An 18,798-nucleotide genomic window follows, 5' to 3' on the forward strand; every position below is an offset into this window, starting at 1 on the left:
ATCTCCAAAGACAAGAGAGAACCCGAAGAAGAAGGCCGATCAAATTCCAGAAAGGAGATAAAGTCTTAATGAAGGCACTGAGGGTGTCGAATTTACAAAATGGTATTTGTGCTAAATTGATGCCGATATTTGAAGGTCCATATAGGGTCAATACGGAAAATGGGGTAAATAGTTATGAATTAGCGCACATAGAGACAGGAAATATACGGGGTATTTTTAACATTCACGACATCTATCAATATCATGAATAGATTTTAATAGCATAGTGAAATAATTTGATCCTAGAAAACTTTTGTCATTTTTAAAATTTAACAAAGAGTTTTCGGCAGATCAAATGGCGGGGATGTGTTATGATATGTAAAATCGAGAAAAATATTGGTTTGTTTAAAAATATTTCAAAGTTCAAAAACATTAAAATAATTCAGATAAGTAGGATAATATCCAACAAACATTTCGAAGAAGGAAAGTTATTAAATTCTTGGATTACCTGTACTAAACAAAATGTAAGCTTTGCATAAATTATTTCTTTGTTATACTTGAGTGACCCGCATAATTTTAAGTGAAATCCAAAGACAATTGAACCGGGTTTTCCAAAATACATTAATGCAGTGATTAGAGACAAATAGAAGAGATTTTAGAAAGAGGTTTTTGTTAGTTTTTAAGAATTATAGAAAATATTATTTGTAAATAAGTTTTAGGAAATTTTATAATTATAGGTAAAAATTTGTTTGTTATCGAAATGAAAAAATGGGGGAATTGTGACGAGTTTTGATTGGCGGAGATTGAAAAAGGTGGGATAGGTATGTAGGAAAAAGTTTAGCGAGATTGAGGAGAGAGAAAAGATATCAGTTGGTTTTCCAAGTCTGTAAGACGAACAGTGATTGTTCTCTGGTGGTTCCCAAGAAGTAGCAAGCAGTAGTGTTGAATGTTAGTGAGTTTTTGTGGAGTTAGTGTATCTGACAGAAGCTGAAGCAGCAAAATATTGTAAGTCATATTTTCCTACTTATATTCCAAGAGTCACTGTTCAGGCCAACGAGAGATTCAGTTTATCGTAAAGAGAAGATATTCCAAGAGTCATTTTTCACTCGGGCCAACGAGAGATTCAGTTTATCGAGAGGAGAAAGGCTATCATAATTTGAATGATTGTTGCTTTTGAAGGAGATCATTAAGGACGATATACTTGCAACAATCTGTTGTAAGATTGCTGATTACATAGGGAGCGGTTGAGAGGAGATAATACAGTCTACAAGGAACAAGGATTTGGACCACTCATCATCAGAGAGAGATATTTTTGTTTTCTGCAGTTTTTTCTTTTATTGATAACACAATTTTTACACGTAATTTAGAAAGGATATAAATATTTTGATTAGGAGAGTTAGAATAGTTTGGGATTTTGAGATTTCAATTAATATTGTTTGTACCATTAATTTTGATTGTTCACGTACGGAGAACAAAATTTTGAGAATCCTTATATGAGATTTGTTTATTGAAAACTTTTGAGTGTGAATTATTTCATTATTTTTATTTCAATATATAGTGTTAGATCATATGTGTTTTTTATTATTCCGGTATTCTCTGGACCTTACCTTTCACATGTAATAGCATAGATATTGAAGCACGAATTTAACCCTGAGATAAAAGAATTAAAAATTGTGATAGAGTCATAATCATATCATTTAAATCATTTTAATTAATCAAAAAAATTAATTAGCTAATTATTGCTTGGCGCACCAAGACTTTAAATATCACAATAATATATATATATATATATATATATATATATATATATATATATACATATATATATATATATATATACATATATATATATATACATATATATATATATATATATATATATATATATATATATATATATATTGTGACAATTGGGGTTTATAGAAAATAATTTATAAGTTATATACTACATAATATTAGATATAAAAAAGTGTTTGATTATTTTAAATAAGTTATATACTAGAGAATTTAATAAAAATATATTTATGTGAGGGCATTTTTAATAAATTAGCATATAATAAGTGTAAAAAGTTGTATTTTAATGTTGTAAATATATTTAAGTGAGCCATGTGCATAGGCAACCAACTATACAGTAAATTGACAGATAGAAATTAATCATAATACGAATATAAGTGGGGTTATAATAATAATGTTAGTTTAAAATGTTTAATTTATATATATTTAATGATTTAAATGTTTATTCTGATCTGAAAAGCCTAAATGTCAACAAAATTATTAATAGAAAAGAATGGAATTCTCTGGATCACCGGAGATGGCCATGTTTGCGAAATGGTTTGTTCCAGAAAATTCAGACAAGTATGTAATAGAACAAATTGGAACATGATCTCTTACCAGATGGTTCTAGAATATCCAAAAAGATATAAATACCCGTGATTTGGATTCAAGATGGCAGTTTTTAGTCAGAAGTCAGGCCAGTTTATTATGAAAGTTAGTAGACACATTTAGTGAAGTAAATTGTTCAGAATTTTCAAGAAGTCAGTCAGAAAAGTTTAGTAAGAAATATGAAAGATTAGTTGGAGTCAGTGAATCAGTTACAAATAGTCAAATTGTTTAATATAGTGAGTTAAATGAAGATTAAAAATTATGCATATATTTAATGCACATTTATAATTATACACAAATAATTATTGAAGATTATAAAAGTATATTAGAAGAATATTGGATGGACATTGGAAGGAATTAAAATTATATTATGATTGGAGATTAGTATAAATCAACTTATAATAATTGGATATTGGTATATTGAAAAGAAGAATAAATATAAATGGTGTTTGCTGGTTTGCTTGGTGGTGTAGAAATGCTGGTGAAGAAAACTATATCTTAAATTGGTAGAAGCTGATAATTGGAAAAAGTAATTTCACAAAAACAAGGATAACCGAAGTACGAAGACATTTAGTGATGATTAGAATCTATATAGTGGAAAACAGTTCATTTAGGCATTCAGTGAAAGAAAGGTACAAAATTTTGTTAATATAATTTAGTTAGTGTCATAACAATTTCAATTTTGAAGATAGTTTGTTTAAATTTTACATTGTCTATAGAATTTAATTAGTTTTATAAGAATATCAATTTAAAGATAGTTTATTTTAAATTTACATTGGCTAGGTTAGATATATATGTGTGTTTCATAATAGTTATAATAAAGATAATTTAAAAAAGTACTTACAAACTAATTCTTTGAGAACCGCGATAAAAACCCTATATATTATATTATTAAAAATACTCATTGCTCATCATTCAAACAAACAACACATCATAACAATATATATATATATATATATATATATATATATATATATATATATATATATATATAATGTTACATATCTAAGTATGGTTTTTAACAGATTTTTTGTAATTTGCAAATAGATCTTATATGCAACATATGGTTTGGTTTCGTTAAGACGTAAGAGATTTTTTTAGGATTGCATCTCTAAAAACTAATATCTGCTCTCAAGTTGCAAATTCATCTCTGTTTTGTTTTCCATTTACTCAAGCATGTATCAAAAAGTTAGAAAGAGTTCAAAGATTTCTGAAATACTCTTCTTTTAAACTGCGTAGACCATATTCTTATTCTGGTGTGATCAATTTCTTGAATCATGATTTTTTCTTACCAGAAGAGGTAGCTTTGACTTTGATCATTATTTTTAAGCTTATTAGTCCAATCTCCTGAATTCTTTAGCCAATTTGTTTTACATAGTCCTTCCCGTTCACTGCTGTAGAATCCACTTTTTCATGTTTGCCATCACAGAATAAATTATGGTTCAGATATAGGTGTGGTCCTACTTCTCATGCATGCTAATCAGTTACCTCATTAGATAGATTTGTTTAACTTATGTATCAATATCTTTAGGTTCCATTTGAAGCACTAAAATGTAAAATGATACTTTGTATAATTAAGTGTGTACTTGCAATTTCTTTAATGCTGGATTCTTGTTTAATTTTGTCCCATTTGTTATCAATAAATAAAATTTACTAAAAAATACTGGATTTCTGTGAGATAATCAACGAATTCAATCTATTATGTTACATTGTAACATAATTCTCCAGTTTTCTTGTGATGATCTACAACCAGGAAGAACAAAACCAACTGTATCAATACAGCATAAAAGTACGAATACCAAAAGCAAAGTCTACAGGCTATGATAATGATGCGAGTAACTAAAACACATTAATTTACTAAAGTTCTTTTATTGTGATGAAAACAAAATGAAAATGCTTCCCAACAAGTATACACTAAGTTTAAAAGATAGTTGCCGTTTTTTTTATGATAATTATAAATAACATACGTTTATAAATTTATAAACATTTTAAACTATCTTTAGTATAAATACCATGTAGAAAAATATCACATTAAATACTATTCGCATATCATCAAGTCCAAGTTATTACAAACAACTTAAAGAGTCAGATCAGAGAAATCGATTTAAATATTAGAGGAAAATAATATTGAGTGTATATATTCGGGATGTATGCACCCGAGTTTTTTTTTCTGGTTATTCCTTATGATTTACCATGGGATCACTAACAAGAGAATTTTACTGTCAACATTGCATGTGGCTGTCTTATTAAAGACAAATCACATTCTATGATTTTTCTGACAAGTATTTCAAGTTAAAGTTGATTTCATGTAATCGAATGAACTATCTTCCAATAAAGTCGTCCCAGGAATGCAACTCAAAAATATTGACAATATCATTTTAAAGTCATCTACTTTAAAATGTATAATATAGATCTGAATTGTCAATATGAATAATTCAGATAAAATTAAATCATCATAGAAGAATTTTTGTTACCAAGTAACCAAAACAAAATTTGTTTAATTTATTAATGTTTTGTATTTTGAGAATTATTTTCAATCTAAACGTCAAATAAACATATTTTAAAGTAAAATTGTCGCTTATTCCCAATAAAAATTGTAATTCTTATATCTGTTTACAACTATTTTCGTTAATTATTACTGTGTTGAATACCGGTTTTATTAAATTTTCTCAAAAACTTGTTAAAATATTGGCTTAACCTAACATTATATTGATAATGTCAACACATAAATGTCGCATAATTTAGCGTTACAAACAAGCAGTATAGATAAAGGAATTCATATCCTACCCTAATTACGGTTTTTTTTGACGAGTTTATATTATTCACAATGAAATTAAAAATTAAACAATTTTTCTTTAAGGGATGGATAGAATGTGTCGGATGTGCGGACCGATCTGCCTATGATCTTACCCAGCACACGAACGCCACTGGAATCCGATTAGCGGCAGAGAAAAAGTTACCAGAACCAAAAATAGTCGATGTAATCGAAGCACAATCAAATAAGGGATTATTAGGAAAAACCTTTAAGAAGGATGCCAAGACAATCACGGATGCTTTGGCAGCTTTAAAAATCGGAGATGTTGAAACACTAGAGAGCAAATTGGAAAGTACTGGGTATGTATATTCAATTAATCTTGTAGATAATCAGCCCTATTCTGTAACTACAAATCGAATAGAAATGAGTCAAATCGAATAGAGGTCAGCAAGTCGGATCGGAATTTGTAGGAATCGGTATTCTATAACTCATCTCGACCTCTACTATGGGAATGTTGTGTAGAAATTGATTTCGACTATAGTTTGGCCGCTGAAAAGATGGAATGATCACGTGAAAGACACGCACTCTTAAATATTCCTCTCCCTATGTTATCACTTTTCCCACGTTTACACCGCTCAACAAAAACGAACTAACACTCGCTATAATATATTTATACCGTTTTTTACAGGTTATTGATTTGCATTAAATTTAAACATTTTATTGGCTTTTGCGTATAGATTTAAATTCTAAATTTCAACTTTTATAGGGTGGACAAATAAAAAAGTTTATATAAATATGTCAAAAATTAAATTTAAATAAAATTAAGAGATAAATTCGCTTTATAAATTTGATGGAATGCGATTCGTTTAAATAGAATAGAATATCTTTATTCGCAAGAATCGGTTGACAAAGAAATATATGATTTAAATGATTGAAAAACACGTTTCTGTTTCGATGAATATTATAGCAAAATTTAATTTAATTTTATTTAAATTTTGTAAAGAAATTAATAATTCTAAGAGTAAATGTCAAGAATTTTACAATAATTATAATTAATACATAATAATATATACATATATTATATACTTATAATATATATATGTATATATATATATATATGTATATATATATATATATATATACATATATATATATACATATATATATATATATATATATATATATATATATATATATATATATATATATAATATAAAGGATGTTAATTAAGTAAGTTTTTTTGCCAATGATTTACTTTGTATATATATATATATATATATATATATATATATATGTAATATAAATAAAATAATATCAGGAATATTACAATAATTTTAATAAAAAATAATCTTACCTATTATTTTTCCTGGAATGATAACTTTTGTAACAATCCTGTATACAGATGGGCACTTTGCATTCTGGATATCCAGTTGCTACAGCTGTGAGCTTTTGTTGTCTAAGTTGTGCATTTGCACATACATGGCAGTTCCTTTGGTGTTTCTGTCCTTTGCTAGTTGGCCAATGTCTTTCCATGAAAGTTGTGGCCGTTAGTAGATAAGACATTCCACTGCATTGTCTTCCAGGTCGTTCTGTTGTAAGGACTCCAACATGTGAAACAATAATTTTTTGTACTACTTGATGGGTTTTCTGATCCATTTAACTGCAGATATGTGTATGTCTGCTTTATCTATCATTCGTATATTTTGCATATAATTCATGACAGAATCAGGTTTTATCACGGTTTTCCTCGATTATTATTTGTTGATGTAAGTTTGTCATCGTCAAACGTTGGCAGCATATAAAAATCACGTTCGTCTTTCCACCTCATTGCTAAAATATTGTTACTGGTTCTCGTGTCGAAAGTCACACGCGGTACTTTTTGCGGAAATTTTGGAAATTGTTTATTGTGTCTATTTCCAATATATGTCCTGTATTTTCATATTTCGTTATAAAATGTGTTACTGCGCTACCACTAAATTCTAATAAATTGTTCTGCACTATATCTGTTGTAACACCTACGAAAACTAATAAATCTAATACCATTCCAGTTTCACAATCACACAACACACATATTTTCACTCCAAATCGGTGTCTTTTCGAGGAGGTATATTGCCTAAAATGGTGCCGTAATTTAATCACTATCATCAGAGTCTTCGGATGAAGAATCGTTACCTAAATTAATAATAATTGGTTCTAATTGCTGTTCGATAATAAAATCCAATTGCCACATCTTGGATATAATTCCATCAACATGATTGACAGCATTTTGCCAATTATTAGCTGTAACATTATTTAAGGCTTGATTGAACAATACTTTTACGTCGCATAACTTAAATGTACTATTTTTTCTCGCAACTTCGCCCTTTACTTGCGCCCAAATTAGTTCGATGGGATTTAACTCACAATGGTACGGTGGCAACCTCAGCACACACCTACCTGTGAGTTTAACCATTTCGTCTACCACATATTTTTGCTCAATAGGATTATTTTTCACCAATGTTAATAGTTCTGCCTTGACCATGTCATCAGTGTATGGAATACTTTTTTGTCGTAACCAAGTTTGAATATCAGCCTTCCGCGTAGCACTGGTTGGCAATTTTTCATATTTCCTACTGTGGTATGATGCATTGTCTAAAACAATAACTGCATTTTCAGGCAAAGTTGGTAAAATCCTTTGTAACCAATCCTCAAAAAGATGTGAATTCATATCTTCGTGGTAGTCACCATGTTTCTTGGACTCAAACAAAAGCAATCCATTTTCGACAAACCCGTCTTTAGAGCCGATATGTAAGACAATGAGTCTTTTTCCTTTTCCAGAAGGATGTTTCAGTCCTGTAGATAAGCCTTCCACATGTGCTTGTCGAGCACTGGTAATTGACATATCAGTCCAAACTTTATCAACAGTATGGCCAGCGTTGGTCCAAGTCTCATCTAGATAGAAGATACTTCGATTTTCCTGTTTATACTGCTTTATACATCGCAAGTATCGACGCCTCCACGATATGATCTCATTTTTTTCCTTTAAGACACTATTGCGGCATCGTTTTTTAAAGCTGCAAAATAAAATAATCTACAAACAAATCGACTTCAATAAACAGCGTATTCATATTCGTAAAACATTCGCATTAAATTTCGCAAATTCGAGTGCGAATGCGAAAATACAAGAATATGCAAATATTCGCGAATAGGAGTACGAATATTCGATACATCACTATTACTAACATTAAAAATCATTCTCACCGAAAATTAATTGATCTCAATACTTTTCCCAAAGTAGTCTTCTGTAGATCAGGGATATGAGGATTTTCAGAAATTTTCCTCATAATCTTTTGGATTGTTGGAAGCTCATTATCGAAGAAGAAACTGTGAACTATCCGACGAATCATGTTCTTATGCTCATCTGTAATTGTATCGAGCACTTTGTTTCCTCTAGAATATAGTTTTGGTGGTCTAAATTCACCATTATTTTGACGATGTTCTTGTAAAATATTATACACTGATGACTTGGTGACACCTAAAATTTAAAAATATAATTAATAATATTGTTGACATAATAATGCTAATAGTTACCTGTAGCCTCAGCAGTGAATTTTACAATATTTCCCTGTTCTGCTAATTCTTGGGATGCTTTTTTATAAGTGTTCATTATTACACCTTTTTCCTCAATAGTTAAATGTCTTTTTTTTGATCTTTTTCTTGGAGGTGAAAGAGTGTTTACATCCATATTTAATAAACGACACAATTAATAAAACTAATACAAATAAACTCACAATAAAATTAATACAAATTAATATACGTACGCGTAAACTCTACAAACAATTTTTAGCACTGCCAACAAAATTCTCCAGGCGGCGGAAGTTAAACAAAAATAATTACGGTGTAAACAGTTTCTCAGAAGGTCTAGTTTTGACCGACTGACGATGCTTGCATTCAGTGATCATGCGACCTTGGATTCCATCTTTTCAGCGGCCCGAGTATAGACAAGCTCTGTCGAGATCAAATTTCGACATCGAAATTGGTCTTGACGCTTGCGCGCATTGTTATCATTATTGTTTTGACATTTATTTGTTGACTTGTTAATATAAATTAGCGGTTGATTAATTTTTGCAGCTGCTTCATTTTTTAGTCTGTGGTGTTATTTATTTAGATAAAGTTTACTAAATAATTTAACTGTTCAGCAGATGTCTTCTTCTTTGCTGTTCCGCTTGCCATGTTTTATTCTTGTAACGAACTTTTCAAACTTAAAACATATCAAAACTACTTGACAACAAGCGTGAAGTATAATCTTCTTTTTGATGAATTTTTTGCCCGCACTAGCCTTTCCAGTAACATAACGTCACAGAACACTTATTTCACTTTTCAATGCGGGGTTGCCACCAACTTCTGAGCGCGTTAAGTAGAAGTTGGCGTTTTCGATTTACACCGATTACGATGTCAGTTACAGAATTCCAATTCAAACACGAAACCGATCCAACATTCCGATTTCGAGTAATTACCGTTCGACTTGGTGATTTCTATTCGATTTGTTAAAAGTTACAGAATAGATTTGAATGTTATTTATCTGAATAGTTAGCGATAAGTAGTAAGTACCCATTTCTGAAGATAAGTCATTTCTTGCTTCAATTCCTTTTTATCATTAGCAATTTTGCTTATCGTGGTGCAGCAGGTTGTTTTAGATTATCTGATCATTTAACTTTTCTTCCTCTGTTTAGTTAATGGTTTTACCGATTCCAGTGGGTAAAATAGTTTGCGTTTGCTGTCACGGGTTTTCTCTATTATTAACATAATTTTAATTCTTGCTTTTTATCTAATTAGTGAATTTTTCAATGTGTTTAAGGTTTCTGCACGTTTACCAGTGTTGTGTTGACGTAATATACATCGTAGACGTATTTTTTATATTAATTTTCAGTATTATTTATATTTTTAACCTAACATGTTTGTTTACAATATGTCTGTTCGAAAAAAATGGCTGACACTATTTTTTGATGAAAAGTCCTTTTGCACGTGAAAAATACCAAAAAAAATTAGGTTGAAGAAAATTGAATTTCAAAGTTCAAAATCGGTATACGTAAAAAATATATTTATTCGACTTCCAATGAAGCGATTTTCTTAATTCTTTTTTAATTTGAATAAAGACACTTAATCTAATAACAGAGACAATAATTTACTAAACTTGTATGTAGACACCTAAAAACGCATTACCAAATTCCAAAGATACCTTTTTTTATAAGTAAATTAATTTATTTATACGCCAGTCATCAGAGACGGAATGAGAATGTTAATTTTGGACCCCAAAAAATATGCAAGAAAGTTTACTACTTCCACCCTCGGCTTCCCCCTAAAGCCACATCTCTTCCCTCGAAGGAGAGAAAAACGGAAAAAATATATTTATCAAAAATCTATACCTCGTAGACAAATTGTTTCAAGTAAAACATTTAGCTGGGATAATTTAAATAAAATTTGTATCAATTCGACGGTAAAAATTCGATATCTTTTGATCAAAGACTCCAATGGTCAAAAGTTAAAAAACGTTTTAAAGGTGAATAGTGCAGCTTTTTTTATGAAATTTTTGCATTTTTCGCAATTGAAGTCAGTTTCTATAAAATTGTTAAATAAATAAACGTTGCTTTTTGCAATTTTTTAGAATTCTCATGAGATCATAAAAATTTATCACTTCCAATAACCGGTCACTATGGAATTTATATTGTTAAAGTTTAATCTTTAAAATCTTCTTTTTATATAGACATGACTGTCTGTTTTTCAATGTGACTTCAGTAAGTTGTCATTCTATCGTTTTCGTGGGCTTCCTACTGATCGTCTTCCTATTGAGAAACCGTCTCTTGCCGTCTGTACTACTATATTTGTTTTCGTTCGGCTTATATGATCGTTCCATTCTACTCTTCTATTCCTTACCCAGTACTTGATGTTCTCCACCTCCTCCACTCGCATCTACGTCTTAAATCTGTACTTCTAACTCTATCCCATAGTGTTTTACCATCAATTTTTCCAAGTGTTTTCATCTCTGCTGTGTCACCTTTAACACCCCATCCTCTCTGTGTCAGGTCCTGTTTCTGATTTCTTCAAAATCTATGGCATGAAATTAGGTTTTGATTTTTGGCAACAAATGTGAGGCAATTTTTTGCTACATTATATTACGATTATCCGATAACGCTATGATTACAACATAACATTGAATGACTTGAAACGAATGTATAAAGAAATGACCAATAATTAATTTTGTTTACCGCATGTGACGACCTTTTTAACACTCCGCCATCTTTTCCTACTTATATGAACTATATCTATTTCCATGTAAGCTGCCGTCTGTTAGAGTCGTAAAATGAATAGCTATTATCTAGCAGTGTTTATTTTTCTTATAGACAAATAATTAAGCTTTTTTTTATAGATCTTATGAGTTGGCAGTGGGAGACAAAAACTACACTCTTTCCAAGGATATGGTATCCGTGAAAAGATATCAAAATACAATACATGTTGAAGAAATTATTCCCAGTGTTATTGAACCATCCTTTGGTAAGTTTGAGATGCTTTTGGTTAAACATTTGTTGTAGTTTTCATTTACGCTGTGTAATAAGACCACGATTTTTTGTTTTTAATATCTATAATTAATTAAATTTTTATTTAAGGTGTTGGTAGAGTAATGTACGCCATCTTCGAGCATAATTTCAAACAACGCGAGAACGACGAACAGAGAACATATCTGTCATTACCAGCGGTTGTGGCACCGTTAAAATGTAGCGTCCTGCCGCTAAGTTCCAATCAAGAGTTTATTCTCTTCATTAAGAGAATATGTAAGTAGTTATAATGTAAAAACAGATTAGCCTTGTGTGTAAATAGTAATACTAAGAAAAAAACTTTTTTAGCCTCAGAACTTACAAAAGTTGATGTATCTCACAAAGTAGACGATAGTTCTGGATCGATAGGGCGCAGGTATGCTAGAACTGATGAAATCGCCATACCCTACGGTATTACCATTGATTTCGATACCCTAAAGGAACCGCATACTGTTACTTTACGAGAAAGGGATTCAATGGGACAAGTTAGGATACCGGTAAGTCCCATAATTCTGTCTAAAGCACTAACTCAACACCAGAAGAGACAGTTCTCGACCAAATACGTAAAAAAATTATTAACTAACAAAATTTACACAAAGAATTTAACTTATATAACAAAAATTCACTGTTAATTGTCTTAATGACTAAATTATATATTTAAACAGTACATTATACTAAAATTGCCAAAAATGGTTATAAGTGTGACTTCACATTCTTTCTTTTGTATTTATTAATGTTGTGTGCATTGTGTTATGAAAAAAATTTGTTTTTTTTTATTTTTAGCTCGATGACATCGCACAAGTTGTTCACAATTTGTCATACAGCAAGCAGAGTTGGAAAGATATCGAAAGCAAATATCCCAAATTCGAACAACAGGAGAGTAAAGCGGTATAAATAAATATTTATTGGAAATTTGATAAAAAGTCGTATTTTGTAAATTTAAAATACCTTTATCTTAAGCTTAAAAACGTCAAGCTTGCAGCAAGTTATTTATTATTTTTTTTAATAAATTTGAAATATAAGTCATTAGGTTTTGTTTTTATGCTTTTATACAGGATATTCGAAAAGCGTTTTATAGTGATTATTTTCGAGGTTTATAAGCTGTGTTCCAGAATTTTTTCTTCGTGACCTTTCGATTGCAATTGCGGTAGATTTTATCAAAGGCAATTCGGCAAGAGTCATAACATGTCGCTCTGTTGCTCACTGATGGAACTTTTTTGTAGATTTACTGATAATAAATTTTGTATTTTACACAAAGAGATTTATTTCTCAGTTTAGAGTCTCCAATTAGTTATTTCCACTGAAAATTTCGGTTCTTGAAGTAACACCATATTAGATCTTAAACATATGCGTAAACATGCATGCATATGAAAAATGCGTAAAAACATGCGCATTCTTTATTATAAAAACATTTTTGAATCATAAAATTTCTTAAGATTCAAAATGAAAACTTATTAAAAATCAGAGTGATAAAAATCTAGCGAATAGTATATTTTCGTACTTTAAATCGCTATTTTTTATTTTTTTTTTTTACTGAGCGTGTTAGTGAAGGGATGCATTATTTTACTGAAAGAGTAAAAGTATTTTGTTTGCAATAATTTTTTTATCAAAACCTTAGCGAGAGCGCCCACCAAACTGGCGTGACATGTAACGTGGCAGTGACGTAGCACGGGCATGGCACTGGCGTGGCAGGTAGCGCACACTAAAGTAGCATGACATTAAACAGGCTAGTTAAATTCAAAATATCGTCCTCTGGGGATGAAGTTATGCTAACGTCAACAATATGAACAAAACTCGTCCGCAACGTCAGTTTTGGGTACACCCTTATTGGAAAGAGATGCAAGGGCATAGTAGATTTAATTTATTTAAAGAATTAAAAAATTCCGGACTTGTGTTGTCATAGATACCTGGAAATTTCTCATTTAATGAGACAAAACGAATATTAAATTCTGGACTGTCTTCGATATTTAAATTTTTTAACAAACACACATACAAAATACAAGTAGCACGTGGTAAAAGTAGAACAATCTCTATTTTTAACGACGTGGCGTAGCAAGCTGCATAACGCCACTGTCACTGTCATTTTGGTGTGCACTGAATCATTCGTTTGCATTGGTTACATTTTAAGTAACATGCTAGACGCTCGCTTCTTGCTACTTACCTCTTGCCATGCCAGCTTATACCTCATCCATCGGCCGAGTCAATTCATTTGCTAATTCCAATTCAAAGTTCAAGAAACACTTTTATATTTTATACTGTTACTTCATCAAGCTCAAGGTAAGAAGAGAACAGGACATGGAGAATAGAGAAAGAAGAAGTCATCGAAGAAACAAAAAGAGTTAAAAACGGAAAAGCTGGAGGAGAGGATGAAATAGAACTAGAAATGATAAAATGAATAGACTAGGAAGTCATAAACCTGGTTCTGGGTCATATGTAATGAAGAATTGAAGCAAAATAAAATACCAAAAGATTGGGAAAATAATCTTCATCATCCAGCCCTCTGCGTAAAAAGTTAAATATAGGCCTCCCCTAATTTCTTCCAGTTCTGTCGAAAACTGATAGATCTAGATATGATCGAGAAGTGGGGTTAAACACTCTAAAGGCGCCTGGAGGATCGCAGTTAAAAAGAGACTTTCTACCCAAAAAATTCCCATAAAGTTCCTCTTGTTGACACTAACAGATATCAGTTATAGCTAACATTTAAGGTGGTATTTCACAATGTTAAAATTTATATACTTTTTAGGTACAGTTATCGTCACTATTTCAAAACAACTCTTTAACTTATCATTATGGTTAGTTGTCATGTTGGTAGTGGCTGTCACTAGTTCACGTAACATTTAATGGAAGGCAGCAGTGATGTATTATAAAAATCTGCAAAATATTGAAAACAAGTTTTGTGGTTATGCCAATTGTCTATGGGTTATGCACTAACCATGGAAATGCGAATCACGTGGTTTTGTAAACATTTTGGCCTCTTTTGACTTTCAATCATGATTGTGTAACGTTTAAGTGTCTTAATAATACAATCATACCATTATATTATCGTGGTTGAAAGTCAAACAAGGCCCAAAATGTCTCGAAATCTTTACTGGGGGATTATTCGGGTTTATACATAATACGTAGATTACATAAGCTCTAGCATGTCACGTGGGGCTTATCTAAAAACAATTCCAGCTTTATTCACTTTTTGGAAAATTTTATTTTTATAGACAGATTAATTTTTGTCGGTACATTTAAATATTTCCCTAAGTGAAAAAAATATTGAAATTTACTTGAGTAATAATTAGAAATAAGATGAAAATATGAAATTTTCTGAGGAAAAAACTTCCTCTGTTGACATTCGATATGAAAAAATTGTTATTGTATTGACGCTGTTTTTCAACTGAATTACATATTTTAGATTTCTTAGAAATACTGTTCTTATAAATAAATAGTAACTGAATCATCATTCACTTGAGAATTAGCATAATCCCTTTTTTGATCATTATTTACTTGTATTTTAAACAATTGCAAATTTCTTTATCAGAATTGTCATCTGAATGCTCTTTAAATACAATAAGTAATAAAATATCTCCAAATTAATGAACGTTTTGTATCTATTAGTGAGAATTTACCCTTAGGTACATTTTCAAAAAGCCTCTTTTGTTGAAGTACCATGGCCATCAACTTAATATAGCATTTGTTATTGATTAGGGAGATTAGTAAAATTTTGTTTATATTACATTAGCTATTTCCATTGTCATCATATTATACTCAAAAAAGAATGAAGAAAAATATGATTATTTTTATTAAATTTTAATTTGAAAAATCAGTAAACTTTTGAGATTAGTTAAAAATGTGTATAGCAGGAAAAATATTCAGTCAATCAATAAACAAGATTGGTATACACTATTTAAAATAAAAAACAACACTCAAAATCAAAACAGCAACTTAACCTCAAAGGTAAATAAACAGCGTGATACAAAAATTCGATCGAATGATCCAATCCGAAAATTAGAATTTGTGAAACTTCAACTCATAACTAATATCAACTTATATTGAAGAAGACTGCCGATTATATTATAAATTCCAATACTTGGTCTCGCTGACCACAATGTCGCTGTTCAGAGAATTAAATTTCGGGAAAATTAAAATGTTAGAATATGATGTACCTGCTATTATCTACCCAAAGAATTGTTAAACGTTAGTTTATGTGAATGCCACCAATTTTAACTGCGGCTCGAACATACCCTCTATAAAATAAATGCTCAAAATGTATATATACCTTCTAAGTCTTTAAAGACATTTTGTAACTGTATGTATATGTGTACAGTAATTTTTCAGATAGCTTGTTTTTCTTGGCGGGTGGCAAATTGCTTTATAATTTTCAAAAGAATGAAATTTTGAACAGCAAGCAGTCCCATTGGACCTGGTTTTTAGTAATTTGTAATCTATTAATGCCACTCAGACAATACATAACTTAAATCATACAGCTATCAGTTTGGAAATTTTTTATGGAGGAAACTGATTTTATGAAATACAAGGAATATTTTTTTGATTTCAGAAATGTGAACTTTGACTACTTTTCAATAAATAATTATTTAGTATGTATAAATTGGGAGGGACTGTTTCTTAATGGGACAGTTGATAGTATGGTAGTCATTCTTTATGATATAATTAACTCACTGATAGAACACTTTGTTCCGCTAAAGAAATATAAAACCTCAACTTTAAAATTAGTGGCCACTAAGATGACTATGACCGTTTTGTGGCTTTAAAAATTTTTAAGAGCAGACTGTCTGAAACGGTATTTGGAAAGGATACAAAACATTTCCGATAATCCAAAATATTTTTGGTCTTACATTAAAAGCAAAAGAAATTGATATAATTTACCATCTAGAATTGATTATTGACAGGGTTGGCTTAAATGTCAAGGACTCTGCCTATAATATGTTCGGAGAATATTTCTCATCAGTCTACTCTGATGAACAACTAGATACTTTACCTTCTTTTAGTTTTGACAGTTCGATTTGTTTGAGTTTCATAATACTTACAGCAACTGAAATCTATGTTATTGCAAGCTGTAAAATTCGAGTATGTGCGGGGCTGATGGTATCCTGGCTTCTTTATATCCGAGTCTCTGGAAGAGAAGCTTTTTAAAGCGGACTTTTAAATCGGATGCAAGGAACGACATATCAAACTATTGAGCTGTCTGTAATTAGTCAAAGCTGTGTAAGTTGCTTGGTTAGTAAGAAATTGACATGGAGTTTTAAAGACTCCCATTGTGGCTCTGTTTTATTTTGCTTGTCTCTGGTCGATTTTTTCGAAGCTGAAGCTGTTTTCAATTGAAGATCCTTTTTGTGTGGGGAATCATCCCATTCTGGGTTTTGGTTTTACAGTTTCTGGTGTGACTTCAGTGTTTCCTCTACTTTTCTCCATTCTTCTTCCTCTCTCTTTGATTGTTCTTTCTATATTTCTAATTTCTATAATCCTTCAGTCTTCTTCCACTTGTCTCCATCTGTTTAGGTCTGCCTGTGGTTATTTTACCTGGTGGTATACATTCTGTTATAACTCTTAACGGATTGCTCTTCTCTCTTCTCATTATGTATCCATACCATCTAATTCTTTGTGGTTTGATTGCTCTGTGTTCTCTTAACCCATCCATTCTTGTATTTCGTGATTCATCCATTGTTTTGCATCCTCTTCGTTTTCCCTCTTTGGGCCCAGTGTTTTTCTGATAATCTACATTTCGAAACACTTTCAATTATTCTTCTTCTCTTGCTGTTAATTTTTTTTAGGTATTTATTTTTTTTAATTGATTTTCATTTTTGTGTTTCAGCTTATCTTCTTATCTCTAAACATCTTTTATTTATATAACACGCTGTGTTTTCCGCTTGAATTCTTCTTTTCATATCTACACTTTCATTTCTTCTGTTGACTAGTACTCACAGTTGTCATTTGTGTCTTCTTTTTCTTGTTTACGTTCATGTATTTTGTTTACTATCATTTATTTCTAGTCCACTCAGTTTGCTTCTTTTCTTTTTCATGGAAAGTTTTCTTTAATGCCGTTTTATCTGTTGCTATTATGGTTATATCGTCCGCGTATCCTATTATTTGTACTGTATTCATGTTTATAGTTTCTGCGTTTGACAGCTTTTTATTCTTGTCTAGTGATAGAATAAATAGTACCGTTGAGAGCGCATCTCCTTGTCTTACTCCATTTTTTATTTTTATTATTTCTGTTCTTTCTTCGGGGTCAGAAATGAGGAAGTATTCAGAAGAGCGGGCTTACAGGATAGGGAACTTTTTAGTTATGTAAAAAGTAAGAAGACTGCAAACTTGGGACACATATTACGAGGAGAAAGATATACTTCTCAGCAACTGATACTCGAAGAGAAGATAGAGGGTAGGAGGGGTCTGGGACGTAAAAAAATGTCATGGCTGCGCAATATTCGACAATGGACACGGTGGACGCCTACGCATAAATGCACGGCACCTTAAGAAGAAGAAGAAAATAACATTGCGCTTATGGAGATCAGTGTTGCCAAAACTCTCAGGCACATGTTGTTAAAATAGATTGTTGATACATGATTCATTCCAATCAGAGCCGTATTCAGCACTGTGTAGTTGTAATTAATTAATTTCACTAATAAAAGGATATGTATAGTTGAATACAAAATAATGCATTATAAATACTTGTTTCTTTAATTAACAGAGATAGGTATGTAATTATTATAAGTCTAATAAAAATAGTAGTTAAATTTTACTATTGTTTACATTGTTTATTATTGTTTATTACATATTTATTAACGCTTTAGATAAAACGTAACTAAAAAAAAACAAGTGCTGCTTTAATTTTATTTTCGTGTAAGTAATAACAATTACATACATAAAATTTCTTCCTTGTACATAGGATGAATCACTACCAACGGAACGGAAAATTACAGTGAGAGTGAAAAAATTTTAAATTATTAGTTTGTAAGTTGATAAAAGCTCATTTTAAAATTATTTGTATGTAAAATATGCAGGGTGTCCCAATAAATTTCGGCGTATTAAAGTTATATTTTATCTTCTTCCTCTTTATAAGCAATCCTGCTTGTTCATTGGCGGATTGATACCTCTATGGAAGGT

General features: G+C 30.7%; 1 protein-coding gene across 1 annotated transcript in view; it reads left to right on the forward strand.

Annotated features, from left to right (window-relative positions):
* Nucleotides 1-12,715, forward strand: part of GlyRS (glycine--tRNA ligase) — a 46,297-nt gene extending 33,582 nt beyond the window's left edge. The window contains exons 8-12 of the mRNA XM_072540601.1: nt 5,222-5,475; nt 11,523-11,647; nt 11,761-11,925; nt 11,998-12,185; nt 12,472-12,715. Coding sequence (XP_072396702.1) covers nt 5,222-5,475; nt 11,523-11,647; nt 11,761-11,925; nt 11,998-12,185; nt 12,472-12,582 — 843 coding nt within the window. The 3' untranslated portion in view covers nt 12,583-12,715. The remainder of the gene's footprint in view (nt 1-5,221; nt 5,476-11,522; nt 11,648-11,760; nt 11,926-11,997; nt 12,186-12,471) is intronic.
* The last annotated feature ends 6,083 nt before the right edge of the window (nt 12,716-18,798 follow it).

This window comes from Diabrotica undecimpunctata, chromosome 8 (genome assembly GCF_040954645.1).
Source record: "Diabrotica undecimpunctata isolate CICGRU chromosome 8, icDiaUnde3, whole genome shotgun sequence".
NCBI lineage: Eukaryota > Metazoa > Arthropoda > Insecta > Coleoptera > Chrysomelidae > Diabrotica > Diabrotica undecimpunctata.